Below are 18,576 nucleotides of genomic sequence, written 5' to 3'. Positions count from 1 at the left end.
AAAAATAGCTTTAGAGAAGTAGAATTATGCCTGGCACTGGTGGCTCACACCTGTAATCCTAACTACTAAGGAGGCTGAGATCTGAAGATCACAGTTCAAAGCCAGTCTGAGCAGGAGATTCTTATCTCCAATTAACCATCAGATACTGGAAGTGGTGCTGTGGTTCAAAGTGGTAATGCACTGGGATTGAGCAAAAGAGCTCAGCACAATACCCAAGCCCCCAGTTAAAGCCCCATGACTGATAAAAAAAAAAACCCAGTAGAATTATGATGTGAACCAAGTGGGAAGAACGAATAGCTCATATAAAGAAGACACAGAGCTAGGGGCTAGTGTCTCATGCCTGTAATTCTAGCTACTGAGATCTGAGGATTGCAGTAGAACACTATACACACACACATACATACATACATACACATACACACATACACAGATACAGAATACAGACTGTCACAATTTTATATCAAATAAAGCTAGCAAGAAAGCCTATACAGGAAGAGAAAATGATTTCCTCCTGCTAAGACTAACAATTAGGACCTGGAGGACTTCAGCAATTATCTAGCGAGGACAAAGATATCTACCTCATGCTACAGCATAGTGTAAAGACTAAAATGTCACAAGACAAATATAAAGTGCTGAACAGTTCTTCTACTGATGCTTTTTTTTTTTGTTAGAAAATCTCAACTGGGAGCTGGGAAGGTGGCTCAGTGGTAGAGTGCTTGCCTTGCATGCCTGAGGCCCTGGGTTCGATTCCTCAGCACCACATAAGAAAAAAGCCGGAAGTGGCGCTGTGGCTCAAGTGGTAGAGCGCTAGCCTTGAGCTGAAGAGCTGAGGGACAGCGCCAAGGCCCAGATTTCAGGCCCCACGACCGGACCCCCCCCCCAAAAAAAGAAAATCTCAACTGGACACAAACTTTGAAACTCCAGGTATCCAAATAGAGAGTCAGTCCTGGAGACATGACTCAATGGTGGGGCAATTATGTAGTATAAAGCAGCTAACATTCAATCTACAGCATTGAAAATAAATAGAACTTTAAAGCATTTAGCTTATAGACAGCATCAAAGTAAGCCTGAGAAAATGCACTCTGTAGGCTTGGCAGTATGATGACCCAAATCAACTTCCTTAAGCAGAGGTCAAGGAACAAGAATCAGGGCAGAAAGAACAGTTAAATACTACCTCTTTTAGGTTTCTACACTTTTACTTGTCATTTTCTCTCACATTTGACCCAGTCTGGGTAGATGATGAATTGGATAATGAGAGTTTCACAGAAAAAGTAATGCTTAATCTATATCTTAAAGGAAGGTGCAAAAGTAACAGAAAGTACATTTCAGATCCAGGAGCCCAGACCTCAAGACCTCAGTGCTTTCAAAACAAAGCCAGTAATTCAACATGTCTTGTCAAATTGCAAGAGACTAAGCTGGAGAGTTAGCCAGAGCCAAAAGAAAAAGTAGGCTTTGTCATTTGATAGTTTCAGAATGAACAAATAATGTAGTTCAAATGCGTAAGATTGGGTATATATTGAACATTCAAGGGGATTACTTGAAGTTAAGAGAATCCAGAGCCACTGTGGTATAGAAATTGAAGTCCTAGGTTCAGATAATCATTTGTGGGGTGGAAAACTGAAAATTTCTGATAAACACTAACATGAGACAGACACTGATATGAGGCTCTTTTAAAGATAATAAGCAACAATCAGAGAAGGTGAAGAAAATCAGGTAAAGAAGCCTCTGCCTAGTTTCCCAAATTCCTCCTTGATCATATTCCCAAATAAAATTTTACTTGTGCCCATTAGCTGAATTGAAAATAGTACATCATTCAAGTAAGAAAATGACCTGCATATACTAGAAGCATCTCATGAGTTCCTGAAACTATAAAACAAATTCAAATAAAGTGCAATTAAATGATTAAACTTCTGATTCTAGTATGATGCACCTTGCAATCTCAGTGTTCTGATATTACAAAGTTCACTGTTTTGGTGTTACAAAACACAATTTTTTTTTGCTAGTCCTGGGGTTTGAACTCAGGTTTGAACACTGTCCCTGAGCTGCTTTTTTTGCTCAAGGCTAGCACTCTACCACTTGAGCCAGAGTGCCACTTCCAGATTTTTCTGTTTATGTGGTACTGAGGAATCGAACCCAGGGTTTCATGCATGCTAGGCAAGCACTCTATCACTAAGCCATATTCCCAGCCACAAATCACAAATTGTATCGAGGATGCTGGGCTTAACTGAATTAATAGGGGTCAAATCATACTGAAAGCCAGTGTAAATTAGGGTTTAAAAAAACAATTAAAGAGAGGCAAATTAAAGAAAAAAATAAAATAGGTATCTGAGGTATGTTTCAATATCAAGAAAACGAAAAGGCCCTTGGAAAAGCCAAGGTTCTGTGTGAACTCACCACTCCAACACATTCCTATTTTGCAAAAATGATCCTCTATATTATGTGTTTTCAAACTCAAAGATAAACTGAATTATTGTATTTTATGCCATCTTATAACAAATTTAGATGTAAAAACTATTCTTAGCTCATTCTACAACTAAGCAGAATTGTAACTATCACTTAGATTTGTGTTAAAAATGATGTATTTTTATAAAGTATGGTCTGTGAAGGAAGTGTGCAGTACTCGGGGATTGAACTGAGGGCTGTGTGCTCATTAGGCAGGAGATTTACCACTCCAGCTATGGCTCCAGGCTTAAATGACGGTCATATACACACATACACACACACACAGAGAAAATGGAGTCTCACAGATTTTTTTTTCCCTTTGTCCTGGGCTGGCTTGGAACTGCAATCTTCCTAATCTCCCTCTGGAATAGCTAGAATTAGAATTGCTTGTACAAGCCTCAGGTGCACCAGCCAGTCTTTTTTTTTTTTTTTCTGGTCATGGGACTTAAACTTAGGGCCTTGTCACTGCGCCTGAGTTGTTTTGTTTTTTTTTTTTTTGCTCAAGGCTAGCGCTCTACCACTTTGAGCCACAGCTCCATTTCTGGTTTTTAGGTGGTTAATTGGAGATAAGAGTCTTACATACTTTCCTGCCTGGGCTGGCTTCGAGCCACTATCCTCAGATCTCAGCATCCCAAGTAGCTAGGATTATAGGTGTGAGCCCCTGGTGCCTGGTTAGCCATAGTCATATTTTAAAGATGAAGTATTAAGCTTCTCCTCCTCCTACTCCCCTCTCACTTACTATATGAAGTTTTATTCTCTGATTAACATGAATTCATAGAAATAGCTTTTTCAGGCCCTAACTAACCTCAATAAGGTAAAATGTATGAGTGTGGATATTCAACTCATTTAGAAGAAATCTTCTGGAATAAGAATAGTCAGAAACTTACTGACTGGGTAAGTCCTAAATAATCATTTACAATTTTAAACCTAGTATAAAGTGCAAAAATCAGACTATTCCCTACTTGGTATTCCATAAACAGTTTATAGATACAATAAACAAATAAATATATTCTCTCAAATATACTTTTCAAAGTACAGTATTGAGATTTCTTAATTTTCAATTGACACCAGTTCCTTACAATTTAACTGTTCTTAAAACTGGATGACTTTTTTTTGAAATGTAAGTAACCTCCTCCAAATTATACGTTTGGGAGGCAGTAAAGCATTGCGATGAACAACATGAGCTTTGCAGTATGACTGACCTGGGTTCCGCTCTGTCTCCATTTACTAGCTGTGTAACCTGGGACAAGTTATTTAACCTCTCTAAGTCTCAGTTTCTTTATCTGTAAAATAGAGATAATAACAGTATCTATTTCATAGTGTTGTTGTGAAGAGTAAGTGAGATAATGCAGGCATAGTAAAATGCCTGGCACTTACTATGTGTTCCACAACTTTTAGATACTATGTTTTAGAAGCTTAAAATTATAATAGCATGTTCTCATAAAGATCTATAATGGTAGAATACACGTGTCCAAGATTTTCTTCTAAGCTGATCAAAGTAAGCAAACTTAAAAGGCTCTCCACCTGTAAAAGCTATGGGAATGATTTTTCCTTGGAGAAATGTGTTAAAGGAAGTTTTCAAGAAAGCAATAGATTACATTCTAAAAAACAATTTTTAAATTAAGAAGAATCCATCTATATTTAAAGTATATAGATTCTCACAGTTAAAAATCTCGAGTTATCATACTGTAAATGATCGTTCATTTTTGAAAACATTTAACATTTTGCTTCATAATATTTTATACTCCTGTGAAGTAAGAAAAAGTATTATTCTCTTTTCTTTAAAGAAGATAATGACATTCTGCTATGAGGACACTAAAAGACATGAAAGGTAACAGTTCAAATGGAATTGAGTCTAGTTTCTATAACTGTTAATCCTTACTTCAGGATGAAATTGAATCCAAAAGCATATTTTTTCTACATAAGGAGTTCCAATTAAATCTCTCCAGGTCTCTTTAAAGTCATCATCTACACAAAGAAACCATTCCTCTGAATAATTCAGAACCATCTACTATCTTTTTTTCTTTTTTTTGGTCAATCGTGGGGCTTGAACTCTGGGCCTGGGCGCTGTACCTCAACTCTTCAACTCAAGGCTAGTGCTCTATTACTTGAGCCACAGCACCACTTCCAGTTTTCTGGTGGTTTATTGGAGATCAGAGTTTCATGGACTTTCCTTCCCTAGGCTGGCTTTGAACCATGATCCTCAGATCTCAGCCTTCTGAGTAGCTAGGATTACAGGTGTGGCCACCAGCACCCAGCTCTATCATTTTTGAAGAAATAGAATATACCTCATCTGTGTCTGTAAAATCAAGATCTCCAAAACCAATCTTATGAATTATAAAGTAAGTAATTAAAATTGTTCTGTAAGCTAAGATAACTTTAAAGTCTAATTTCAACATAAGCCTTTTAAAGATTATCTATTAACTATGCCTGAAAAATCTAACATTCTGTCATGTTTGAAATATGTTTTAGGTACAATAATGTTCATACAATCACTATGCAAATGCTCTTGCTTTATTTAATTTTTTAAAAAAATCACTGAGTAGGGGTGGAAAGGTGGCTCAGTGGTAGAGGGCTTGCCTTGCATGCATGAGGCCTGGGTTCGATTCCTTAGCACAACGTAAGCAGAAAAAGTCAGAAGTAGCGCTGTGGTTCAAGTAGTAGAGCGCTAGCTTTGAGCTGAAGAGTTGAGGGACAGCCCAGAGTTCAAGCCCCATGACTGACCAAAAAAAAAAAAAAGATAAAGATTAGAGCATGTCTGCCCCACAGCAGGCCCAAGGAAGATTGTCACTTGAAAGTGGTAACATTTAAGTGGATGACACACAATCTCTTCCATTCCCAAAGCTAGTCCAGGGCCAAGAAGAATGCCCTTGGTTTGTGGGTCCAGTATTATCTACCTCATTGTTTTTAATAAAAATATAATTATTAAAGATAACCTTTAAGTACCTGAAGATATAGCTCTGCTTAGAAAAAAATTTTAATACTTTATTGTAAAAATAGTGTACAAAGTGGTTACAGTTACATGAGTAAGGTAATGAGTACATTTACTATCAAGCATTGCTACCTCCTCCTTAGTTTTAAGCTTAGAAAAATTTAAATTTTCCTAAGATATTTTTCATCTGTCCTACCAAAATACCCTATTCACAAGAGTTGCACATAAAATTTTCTACAGCAATCAGGTAATATGGCACTAAATCAGAATCTCTCTGGCATTACAGTAGTAATTCATTTAACTAAGGAAGTTCTTAAGATGATAAAAAACCCGATCCTTTAATTTTTATCACATAAGTCAACCACCTACCATACCACATTTATACACATCTCCACCTTTGCATGAACATTTTTCATCAGTTGCTCTTTAATTAATATTTATAGATTTATAATCATGTATTATAGTACACATTTTAAAACATTACTTTAAAAAGGGAAAAAATTATCACATACCTGTCCATCTAAGTCGAATGCTAAACAAGCTATACCATGTGTATGAACATCCTTTAGAACTGATATGGTCTGCACAGTATATGAATCCCAAACACAGATATAAGGCTCTTTCCCAACTTGTCCTGTTGCTACTAATACTCGTTCAGGATGCAGTGCAAGACTACAAAATAAAGAATAAAATAAATAATAAGACTTAGAAGTTGCTATTTGAGCTTTTATAGTCTTTGTATATATAACATATATGTATGCCAATATGCACATTATAGTTTATTCATCTTAACTAATTTGGATTTTAAATAATTTCTATAAAGTCTTTTCTAAGAATTACTACTCTTAGTAGTATAACAAGCAGTTAAAGATAAACTAGTTTTACCCTTCATTATCCCTATATGGTAAGTATATATAAACTTCTCTTCTTTTTTTTGGGGGGGGGAGGAGGGTCCGGTCATGGGGCCTGAACTCTGGGCCTGGGCGCTGTCCCTCAGCTCTTCAGCTCAAGGCTAGCGCTCTACCACTTGAGCCACAGCACAACTTCTAGCATTTTTTCTTTTTTGTTTATGTGATGCTGAGGAATCGAACCCAGGGCCTCATGCATGCAAGGCAAGCGCTCTACCACTGAGCCACCTTCCCAGCCCGTACATAAACTTCTCAAGAAAAGAACTTTCATATCAACAGAACTAAAATACTAAATTTGTAGCAACTCTACTATATTGGATTTTCTCATTTGGTATTATCTTTTTTTTTTTCTTTTTTTTTTGTCCGGTCATGGGGTCTGAACTCTGGGCCTGTGCGCTGTCCCTCAGCTCTTCAGCTCAAGGCTAGCGCTCTACCACTTGAGCCACAGCGCCACTTCCGGCTTTTTTCATTTTGCTTATGTGGTACTGAGGAATCGAACCCAGGGCCTCAGGTATGCAAGGCAAGTGCTCTACCACTGAGCCACCTTCCCAGCCCGGTATTATCTATTTTTAAGCCCTGTCTTCCATTTGACCATTACTTATTCAGTATAGTGGTATTAGGGTTTGAATTCAGGTCCTACTAGGCAGGTCCTCTACTACTGGAGCCATATCCCATTATTTTTATTACATAGTATTATACCAAATCTCTGTGTGTGTGTGTGTGTGTGTGTGTGTGTGTGTGTGTGTGTGTGTGTGTGTGTGTGTGTGTGTGTGTGTGTGTGTGTGTGTGTGTGTGTGTGTGTGTGTGTGTGTGTGTGTGTGTGTGTGTGTGTGTGTGTGTGTGTGTGTGTGTGTAAGAGAGGGGAGAGAGAACTCTCAGGGCCTCATGTTCCTTCTCATCCCAATCCCCACTCAAGGCTTAGTGCTCTACCACTTCTAGCTTTCTACCTTCTACCAGGTACAGCTTTTTTTTTTTTTTTTTTTTTCTGTCGGTCGTGGGGCCTAAACTCTGGACCTGGGCACTGTCCCTCAGCTCTTCAGCTCAAGGCTAGCACTCTACCACTTGAGCCACAGTGCCACTTCTGGCTTTTTCTGCTTATGTGGTGCTGAAGAATCAAACCCAGGGCCTCATGTATGCAAGGCAAGCACTCTACCACTGAGCCACCTTCCCAGCCCCCACTTACAGCTTTTTGCTAGTTAACTAGAGATAAATCTTGGATTTGTTCAGCCTTGCTGGCTTGGAACTACACTACTTAGATCTCAGCCTCCTAAATAGCTAAGATTACAAGCATAAGCCACTGTCTTCCAGCTTAGACCAAATCGTAATGGCACTTAGTAGCACTACAGTAATATTATGTAAATTACAAATCCTCTGTAATAAACAGAAAGGTCATTTATGATTTACAGAAAGTGACTATGAGCATTTAAAATTAAGACAAAGATTTAACAGTGTGAGGATTTATGTACATTAACACAGGCATGGAGTAAAATAAATTTCTACTTGATTTTTTCTAAAAATAGGTTTTAAATATCAGATTTATCTTTAAGATGGAAAATAAATCATTTTTAGCATCAGAATGAAGGAACTAAAAAGGGAAAGTGAGGAAGCTATTAAAACAAAATCTCTGGATTGGATGATGATGATAAGAGAAAGGGAAAGGTCTAAGGTGACTCTAGCTTGTGCACTGGATTAGTTTGGGGTGGAATTTATCTTGTCAGGGAATATAATAGGAGAAAAGATGAGTAGAAATGTAAAATTGACCCAATATATGAAAATCAACAAATACATATATAAAATAAAACATAATCTCCCATATACATAGACACAAAAAATTCTTAATAAAAATCCAACCCCATTCACAATAAAACACACACACACACACACACACACACACACACACACACACACACACACACACACACACACACACACACACACACACACACACACACACACACACACACACACACACACACACACACCTGCCAGGCCCCGGTGGCTCATTCCTGTAATCCTAGCTACTCAGGAGGCTGAGATCTGAGGATCAAAGTCAGCCAGGGGAAGGAAAGTCCGTGAGACTCTTATTTCCAATTACACACCCGAAAACTGGAAGTGGTGCTGTGGCTCAAGTGGTAGAGCACTAGCCTTGAGCTGAAGAGCTGAGGGACAGCACCTAGGCCAAGAGTTCAAACCCCACAACCAAAAATAACCACACACACACACACACACACACACACACACACACACACACGCACACACGCACGCACACACGCACACACACACACACACACACACACAACCAACAACCTGATAACAGCATCTACAAAAACCTACAACTAACAACATATTCAATAATGAAAGCCTGATAGTATCAAACTAAATATATTCAATAATGAAAGCCTGGTAGTATCAAACTAAGTATAGGAACAAGAAAAGGATGTCAGCTCTTACAATTTTATGCAGCATGATACTAAACTGTCTAACCAGGACAAGTAAGACAGAAAGAAACAAAAGAGAGAAGTAAAACAGTCTCTGCTTGTACATGGTATTTTTTGGTCAAGAAAATCCTAAGAAATCTACGAGCAAAAAAAGAGCTATAAAAGAGCTAAGCAAGGTTGCAGGAGATAAAAACCAACATAAAAAGTTAGTTGCAGGTTTGGGTATGATGGTATTTGTTTGGAATTCCAGGTACACAGGAAGCAGAAATGAAAGGATCATATTTTGAGGCAAACATAAGCAAAAAAAAAGTGAGACCATATCTCAAAACAACAACAAAACATACACAACAAAAACAGAAAACAAACAACAACAACAAAAAACCCAAGCTGTGCTGTGCTAGGCTGTGTAGTTCACATTTGTAATCCCAGCTATGAAGGGAAGATACACAAGAGAATCCCAATTCATGCTGGTTCCAGGCAAAAATAGGAGACTCTATCTGAAAAATAAGTTAAAAAGCAAAAAGGGATGGGGTGTTGCTCAATAAAGCACCTGTCTAGCAATCATGAAGGCCTAAGTTCAAACTCCAGTTCCATATATACAAAAACAATTCAGTTCCATTTCTATAGACAATTTAAAATTAAATCAGAAAACAATCCAATCTACAGTAGCATTAAAAAAAATTGGGAATAATATATTATAAAACTTGCAGCCGCGTGCCAGTGTCTTACACCTGTAATCCAAGCTACCCACAAGGCTGAGATCTGAGGATCCTGGTTCAAAGCCAACCCGGGCAGGAAAGTCCGTGAAACTCCTTTTTTTTTTTTTTTTTTTGGTCAGTCGTAGGGCTTGAACTCTGGGCCTAGGCGCTGTCCCTGCACTCTTCAGCTCAAGGCAAGCACTCTACCGCTTGAGCCACAGCACCACTTCTGGTTTTCTAGTGGTTTATTGGAGTCTCACGGACTTTCCTGCCCGGGCTGGCTTTGAACCTCGATCCTCAGATCTCAGCCTCCTGAGTAGCTAGGATTACAGGTGTGAGCCACTGGGGCCTGGCTCCGTGAAACTTTTATCTCCAATAAAACACCAGAAAACCGGAAGTGGCACTGTGGCTCAAGTGGTAGAGTGCTAGCATTGAGCTGAAGACCTGAGGGACAGCACTCAGGCCCAGAGTTCAAGCCCCAAAATCAACCAAACAACAACAACAAAAACTTGTACACTGTAATCTACAAAATTCCACTGAAAGTCACACTAATGGCTAATGCCTACAATTCTAGCTATCTGAGAGACTGGTCCCAGTAAAAAGTTTCCAAGAACCCATCTCAACCAATAGCTGAGCATGGTTTTACATACCTATCATTCCAATCACCTGAGAAGTTAAGATCCTGAAAATAACAATTCCAGGCCAGCCAGGCCCCAGCAGGGAGAGGGGGACATTTGTGGGATCACATCACAACAGAAAAGGCTGTGTATGGTGGCACATGCCTGTCATCCCAGCTATGGTGGTAAGCATAAATAGGAGGATCATGGCTTAGGCTGACCCAAGCAAAAAGTGAGACCCTATCTCAAAAATATCAAGAGCAAAAAGGGTGGCTCAAGTAGTAGAGTGCCCGTCAAACAAGCGCAAACCCCCTAGTTTAAACCTCAGTACCATTTTAAAAAAATCTAGATAATCTAGAACCTCAGGTTCTATGCTTGAAAGAATATTCGTAAAATGGCAATACTTCCTAAATTAATCTAAAATCTTTATAATTCCTGTCAAAAGTACCAGTTGCTTTTGTAGCAATTCTAACAATTCTAATATTCAGAAAGACCCAGAATAGTCAGAACAATCTTGAAAAGAACCAAGTTGAAAAGCATATACTTTCCAATTTTAAATTTATCAACTTACCACAAAACTATAGGAATCAAGATGGCATAGCACTGTCATAAAGATAATAAAATCAAATTAAAGGCCCAGAAATCAATTGTTGATCAACTGATTTCAACAAGTGTGGTACCAAGACAATTCAAGGTTGATTAGAATGGTCTTTCCAAAAGATGGAATTTGGACACCTGAATATCCACATGTGAAGAATAAATTTGTACCATAGCTCAAGCCACATACAAAAGTCAACCCAATATAAATCAAGAGCCTAAATATAAAAGCAAAAATTATAAAATTCTAAGAAGGAAGTATTAAGCATACATCTTACAGACTTTAAAAGAAGCAATGATCTCTTACATGTGACACCAAAAGTGACAAAAAAAAATTAAGCTTGACTTAATCAAAAAATTTGAGAAGGAAATCAGTAGGAGAAAGAAGGAAGAAAGGAGAGGGAGAGTAGGGGTGAATATGATTGCAGTACATTATATGAATGCAAATAGCCTAGCTAAATCACTTAGAACTACAAAAAGAGGGGGAGTAGAGGAGGTATGAAAGAGCAATAGAGGGGGTAAATTTGGACAAGTACATTATATGCCTCTATGGTAGTATCAATGAAACAGGTCCAATCAATATATGCTAATTTAAAAATCTGAAAATCAGACTTCAGTGTTTCTAAGAATGGCCATGAAGAATATGAAAATACACCAGACAATGGAAGAAAATATTTGCATAGCATAATTAATCTAAATTGGCAAATATATCCAGAACATAAAAATTCTTATAATAAGCCGGGCGCTGGTGGCTCACGCCTGTAATCCTAGCTACTCAGGAGGCTGAGATCTGAGGATCGCGGTTCAAAGCCAGCCCGGGCAGGAGAGACCGTGAGACTCCTATCTCCAATAAACCACCAGAAAACCGGAAGTGGCGCTGTAGCTCAAGTGGTAGAGCGCTCGCCTTGAGCTGAAGAGCTGAGGGACAGCGCCCAGGCCCAGAGTTCAAGACCCACGACCGACAAAAAAAAAAAAAAAAAAAAAAAAAAAAAAAAAAAAATTCTTATAATAATTCCTGTTAGGCCTTAAAAAGTTACTAATCTAGGGGCTGGGAAGGTGGCTCAGTGGTAGAGCGCTTGCCTTGCATGCCTAAGGCCCTGGGTTCGATTCCTCAGCACCACATAAGCAAAAAGAAAAAAGCCAGAAGTGGTGCTGTGGCTCAAGTGGTAGAGCGCTAGCCTTGAGCTGAAGAGCTGAGGGACAGCGCCCAGGCCCAGAGTTCAGGTCCCACGACCGGACCAAAAAAAAAAACAACAAAACAAAACAAAAAGTTACTAATCTATTAGAACCCAAATAATAAACACAAAAATATTGATTCATCATATATATTAATGTTAAACATTCTAAATTGCTTTTCCAAATACAATTTTGATTTGCACTGAATAAATGAAGCCTATTTACTATAACTACTGAGCTGTCAGAAAACACTTTTATTAGATTACAGTGAGACTTGTATTAATTTCTTTCTTAAGAACACCATACTACCTACTACAATGGAAGAAAAGAACTCTACTGTCTTAAAAAAGGAAAAGCTATAATACAAAGCAATGAATTACTATTCAAATCTGCAATCATATAGTATGGTATACTTCTCAAATTATTTCAGATGCATTGTCATTTCAGCTTATCATCACTTAAGGAGACACATTCATTATGTTTTAACAACAACAAGGAACTAGATAATGGTATACTTCTCAAATTATTTCAGACGCATTGTCATTTCAGCTTATCATCACTTAAGGAGACACACTGACAACAATAAGGCACTTCAAATCTACAAAATACACAAACAATGGGCCCTGTCACTCTCATAATTAAACAAGAGTGAAGTACCAAAATACACCAAGTTAACCTCATTGTATCAATGGTCTTCACTGGTCTAAATGATTTTAAAACTTTTGATAATATCCACCACCTTTAAAGGTGACAGAACAAACTTGCAAAAAATTGTGGATGGGCAGTAACTGGAAAACAAAATGTAAAAGTGATCTTATTCTTTTAAAAGACAACTGGTTGCTGGGCTCATGCCTATAATCCTAGCTAATCAGGAGGCTGAGATATGAAGATTGTGGTTTGAAGCCAGCAGGAAAATCTGTGAGACTCTTATCTCCATTAATAAAAAAAAAAAAAAAAAAAAAAAAGCCAGAAGTGGAGCTGTAACTCAAAGTGGCAGAGTGCTAGCCTTGTGCAAAAGAACTCAGGGAGAGAGGGCAGGCCCTGAATCCAGTCCCCCCCTCAAACCCCCCAAAAAGAAAGACATCTGGCAAAAGTTTCAAAAACTAAACCAGGCTACTGATGTGCATTTACTTGAAACTGGTACTAGTAGCTTATAACAGAAGCTTAAATCTGTTGTAAATATCTAATAACCACAGAGTTTCATCAATTTAATTTGAGCCACACACACAAAGAAAAAACTCCAGTAGTATATCTGATATTAAAGATCATTTCTACATAGAAAATAATTACTAGGATAAATATTAGTGACTACCGAAGTATAAGGTAGTCAGATATATGCAAAAAGAAAGTAGACAAATATAAGCAATGCAGAGAGAATGATGAGATGTCACATGGCACCACTAATGGCAATCATCATAGATGAGTTGAGATTACAGAAGTGATCATATCTTTATGACCAATGTAACACATTTTTGAAACCTAGGAATGATAACCTACTTGTTTTGGACTAATCTTAGCTCCAGACTGTCATATCTGACCATGCAAGTTTAAGAAAATATGAAAACAAAACTAAAGGTGAAAAAAGCATTTTTATTACTAAAACTTATTATCACACCATTGTTTTCTACCATGCATCACAATGATAAAAAAAAAAAAATCACATCTTTAGCTGGGCGCTGGTGGCTCACGCATGTAATCCTAGCTACTCAGGAGGCTGAGATCTGAGGACTGCGGTTCAAAGCCAGCCCAGGCAGGAAAGACTGTGAGACTCCTATCTCCAATAAACCACCAGAAAACTGGAAGTGGCGCTGTAGCTCAAGTGGTAGAGCGCTCACCTTGAGCTGAAGAGCTGAGGGACAGCGCCCAGGCCCAGAGTTCAAGCCCCAGGACCGACCAAAAAAAAAAAAATCACATCTTTTTCTAAAAATTACTGGAATAGTTATAACTACAGATCAAGCACTGAATTTAAAAAATACAGTGCTTTTAATAGTTGCTTGACTTATTGCCAGACATTAATCTGTCATTAAAATTTTCAGAGCCCTTTGATTTATTCCTAACTTACATTATCAGTGCTGTGCTAAATTTGTGACACCTTTTTAAATACATGATATGATTCAGATATTAATACCCATTACAACTTTTCTGGAAACCTATTTTAAATGTTATAAATTAAGGATGTGACATTGTATAAAAGCATAGGAAAGTATTTAATGTGGCATAGAGTATGTTATTTAAAATATTTTGAGATTACATATATTTGGGTTATACAATTATCCAATAAGCAGCCCAAATCATGACATTCCTTACAGTTCACTGAAACCAAACATGAATTTTCATGGAATATAGCTTAGTAGTAGAGCACTTGTTGAGATACTGGATTCAATCCCCAGTACTGGGAAAAAAAAAAAAAAAGCAGTGTAATGCATAATGTGGTTTCTAATCACTATTACCACCACCCCAAATAGAGCATATCTGTTAGAGTAAAAACAATTCAAATGTACTATGAAGACCCTAAATCCTTTACACCTGCAGTACTTACTTCATTCAGCCTAACACACACGATCCTGAGGACTGTTACTTCATCTAGATGGAGCTTATATACCTGGTACTGGGACAGCCCTAATTCATGAAAAAGATGAGGAAAAGATGACAGGACTGGGGAAAAAACAAAGAGACTGAAGTAAACTCTGCTGTTAGGATGAAGAGCAACATAGATAATTACTATGGTTTATGTTTAAGCTAGCAATTTGAATGATTATACTAGATGTCTACCACTACAAAAAGAATCCTAATTTGAAATGTATGTGTAACTGGGCATATTAAAATGAATCCTTGTACAAGCAATTAATGCTAATAAAAAATCCTAATTTGAGAAAATTAAAATGATTAGCCAATCTCCTTTCCAAAACAACTCATCAAGCACAATCTAGAAAAATTCGGCATTGCTTCATTCTCTATCCACAATATGAAATTTTGCTTTCCTTTTCTCTTTTGTCCTACCTTTGTTCTAGGCCTGCTTTTCCCTCCCACACATTACAGATGTACAAAGAGACAAAACCAAACTGCTCCGTGGAATTTCAGTACCACAGACTGTTACTACAAGACATCAAATCAACACACTAGATATGAAATAACCAACTTCAATCCTGTGGACCATTCAAGAAGGACTAAAATTAAGCCACCAAAACCAATCACAGAACCTCTGTAACTGCTCAAAGCAGCCCACAAACACAATCCCAAAATGTTTGCATGTAATATCCTCCGTAAAGGATGAAAACGCTGTGTTGGAGGCAATAATCAGTAGCCTAGAGGAATCTCTTAAGCACCTAACTACTACAAAAGTTTTACTGAACCTCTGACTGAAAAACGACACTTTAAATATGCCACTCACTAAGGAAATGTAAACAAGCACCTAGACCAACGTAAAGATATTGCTCAAGAAAGAATAAAATACACAGCAAGTCTGTGATTTTAAACAAAACCAATAAAGCAGGCGAGTAAACTAACAGGAGTATTTTCATGAAGATGGTAATCTGTGGAATTATTTGGGGTAACTTTCAAATCAAGATGTACCCCTAAGCTGACTTTGGGTGTGCCAATTTTAACTTCCAATGAATCGCGCGGAGGCTGCCTTTCCATTTGCTGCTAACTGCAGTCGGCGAGACCCGAACCCAATAAAGAATCGTTCTGGCGGAGAGAGAGGAGGTGCGTGCGCTCCAAGATGCGGCCCGGGGCGCGCTCGCCCGGACCAGCCTGAGCTGCGCGGGGGCTCGGGTCAGTTCTCCATGAGGGGAAAGGATGTTTTTTGGCCCTCGCTCTTTAAGAATCCATTTAATAAGAAACCTCTCCTGGGGTTTTCTTCTTTTAATTAGAGCGCTACCGAAAGAGCCTCTCTTTTTAGAGGTTTGTGTTTTGGTTTTTAAACCATTCCGGTCGGGGGTGGGGAAAAGGTAAGAAGGAAGCCAGCGGAAGGCCCCACGCACCTGCGGATGGGAGAACGTGATGGGAGGGGGGGGGCAGAACTGGAGGCCGGGATGGGATGGGGGGGAAGCGGGGTGACAAGTGGGCTGGGCTCGGGACCAGGCAGCGGCGGTTCCTCGGTGTGTATGGGGGGGGGGTGATGCTCCCCGCCAAAGCAGTCACGACGCGCGGCCAGGGCGGCCAGGTGCCAACTCCAGGCCGGGGGGGGGGGGGCGACGCCCCGGGCCGCGCGCCCCGTACCTGATGATGTCGTCGCTGTGGCCCCGGTAGAACTTCTGCCGGTGCTCGCGCGGGCTGTACACCACGCCGACGCCCGCCACGAAGTAGACGATCTCCTTGGCCGCCGTGTAGTAGAGGTTGTTGCGGCACTGGTGGCCCCGGTAGCCGTACACCCACTCGAGCCGCAGGTGGCAATTCGGGGCGCTCCGGGCCGCCATGGCGGGGCGCCCACCCGCCGCTGGGCTCGGGCCCGCGGTGGCCTCGCAGAGGCGAGGGCGGCGGCGGCGGCGGCGGCGGCCCGGCCGGCGACCCGAGTCTCCGCCGGCTGGCGGCTGGGACTCCGCGCCCGCCCGCCGCGTCCTCTACGCGGCGCCCGGCAGGTGCATCCCGCGTCAGCCCACGGGCGGGAGGGGACGCCGCGCCCCGCCGAGCATGCCGCGCGCCGCGGGCGCCGCCGCCGCCGTCCAGGGGAGCTCCCCCCACCCACCCCGCCTCCCCGAGTTCTCCTCAGCCCGCCCTGGCCGGTCGCGGCTCCCCTGCCCGCAGCGCCCAGGTCGTGAGAGGAGCAGAGTGAGAGGGCGCCGTCTCCAGCCGGCGGCGCTGAGGGGGTCGCCCGCGCGCGCACACGCGCGCGCGAGCCCGGCTCCCCGCCCCGGTCACCTGCGGCGCTCCGACCTAGCCGCCGACCGGGTCGCCTCAACCCTGAGGTAGCCGCGCCGCGCGCTCCCGAGCCCCGCCGAGCCGAGGGCGTGCGGCGTCGCGCGGCCCCGCCCCCCGCGCTCGCCCCGCCCCCGCCCATGTTCGCCCCGCCCTCCCGCGCTCGCCCCGCCCCTCCACTCACTCATCCGCTTCCCCCACCCCCCCTCCCGCTGAGAAGGCCCGGACAGTCCCCTGACCCTGCGAAGCTGTTGCTACTGTGCTGGGTGGTTCTCTCCTCGGGTCCAACCCGCGCCCGAAGCCCGCGTTCGCGTTCTCCTCTAAGTTGCAAGCATCCATCACCAAGCCTCTCAACCCTTGGCAACCGCGATTCCTGTTGCAGGGCTTTCTCGTTCTGTATGCTTCTCTGCGCCGGACCCAGGCTACTTAACACCGGGATGCTAACTTCATTCTTTCGTTTGTGTTTGTTTTTTTCTTGTTGCTTCATCAAGCTCACTAGCCCCAGACATTTGGTGGGAAGAAAATCTGATTTCCTAAGGGTACATCTGACAAGTCAGATTCAAGGTCTTAATAAATAGTAATGATGCCTGGACTGCTTTTTATCCAGTTGCTACTTTGGATATTACCATCAGTTGCCTCCTAATTAAATAATTTCTTGCAGAGCATGTAGGGTAATCGTGAAGTCAAATGGCTTGAATATTTTGATCAGGTAGGAAGTTCCTGAAAAAAGATGTTGATTATGCAAATTTAAGCAGTGAGTTAAGATTAAATAGTCTGTTGCTATACATTTGTGATAGATCTATTACTAGCTACATATGATTTTTGTGAAACGAAGTGTACAAGAATGAGAAATCACTTCACTTCTGTCTTGGATTTTTCAGCACAATGGTTTATGGATACCATGATACATATTTAAATACTTCAATTAATAATAGATTTAAATCATTTATTTTCCCATTATCATATTTTTCCATTACAATTTTTAATGACCCAAAGGGAGAGTGTGAAGCAAAAACATTCTTAATTAAACAATCCTCAGATGACAATTCAAGACCAAAAGAGATGGCAGAGGCACAAGGTAGGAAAATTAACTGCTCATGAATACTCAAAAAAGACAAAACAAACCTGATCAATTCTTTTTCTTTTGTCAATTGTGGGGCTTGAACTCAGGGCCTGGATACTCCTGTTCCTGAGCTTTTCTGCTCAAGAATAGCACTCTACCACAGCTTCACCTCCCTGATCAGTTCTTTATATAATCTGTTACAACTACTGTCACAACAGAAAGCTCAATCAAGCTTTTCTTGCTAGATAAGATGTAATCATCTGTGTCCTTTGAAAGTAGCTTAAATAAGGATATGAAGAACAGATCCAAAATATTCTCCAAATCAACAAGTAGACATCGTTAGGCATTTTAAATAAAAGCTACCATACCCACTTGTATAATCCTTTAATTTTTGAAACATGAACGCCCAGAGAGGGGTTGTATATTCCAGGTACTTGAAATATTTTCTAAAATTCAAACAAAAAGCAGATGATTTGCTGGTCAGTGATTATGTGCTATCACCATTCTAGGTATCTTTAGGTCAACAAAAGAAATACAAGGCAAAGCATATAAAACTTAAAAGGCAAAATTCTATCTAGATAACTCAGCTATTTATAAATTATAATATTTTAATGAGCCACAACAATATCTATAATCAAACTTTGATAAATCTATTATATGTTCAAAGCACTGCATCTTCCACTAGCATAGACATTCTATATGTTTCTGTCTATAAACTGTATTTAGTTTTCTATATTTTGTAACAAAACATTGTAAACTGACAATATGACTCCTTTTAGTTTAATCTGAGAAATGTGTAACTCTTGAAAACTTGAACATTTTTATATGCATACTGTATTATTAGTCAG

General features: G+C 40.3%; 1 protein-coding gene across 2 annotated transcripts in view; it reads right to left on the bottom strand.

The window, feature by feature from the left end:
* Positions 1–16,226, bottom strand: part of Eml5 (EMAP like 5) — a 119,582-nt gene extending 103,356 nt beyond the window's left edge. For both annotated transcript variants that reach the window (XM_070028290.1, XM_070028300.1), the window contains exons 1-2: positions 16,030–16,226; positions 5,887–6,046 (exon numbers count right to left, since the gene is read on the bottom strand). In XM_070028290.1, the coding sequence (XP_069884391.1) occupies positions 5,887–6,046; positions 16,030–16,226 (357 nt within the window). The remainder of the gene's footprint in view (positions 1–5,886; positions 6,047–16,029) is intronic.
* Between the last annotated feature and the right edge of the window lie 2,350 nt (positions 16,227–18,576).

Source organism: Dipodomys merriami, unplaced genomic scaffold (genome assembly GCF_024711535.1).
Source record: "Dipodomys merriami isolate MVZ:Mamm:240054 unplaced genomic scaffold, mDipMer1.0.p SCAF_1, whole genome shotgun sequence".
NCBI lineage: Eukaryota > Metazoa > Chordata > Mammalia > Rodentia > Heteromyidae > Dipodomys > Dipodomys merriami.
The sequence above is the reverse complement of the archived record's forward strand: the minus strand, read 5'-3'. Positions and strand labels throughout refer to the sequence as shown.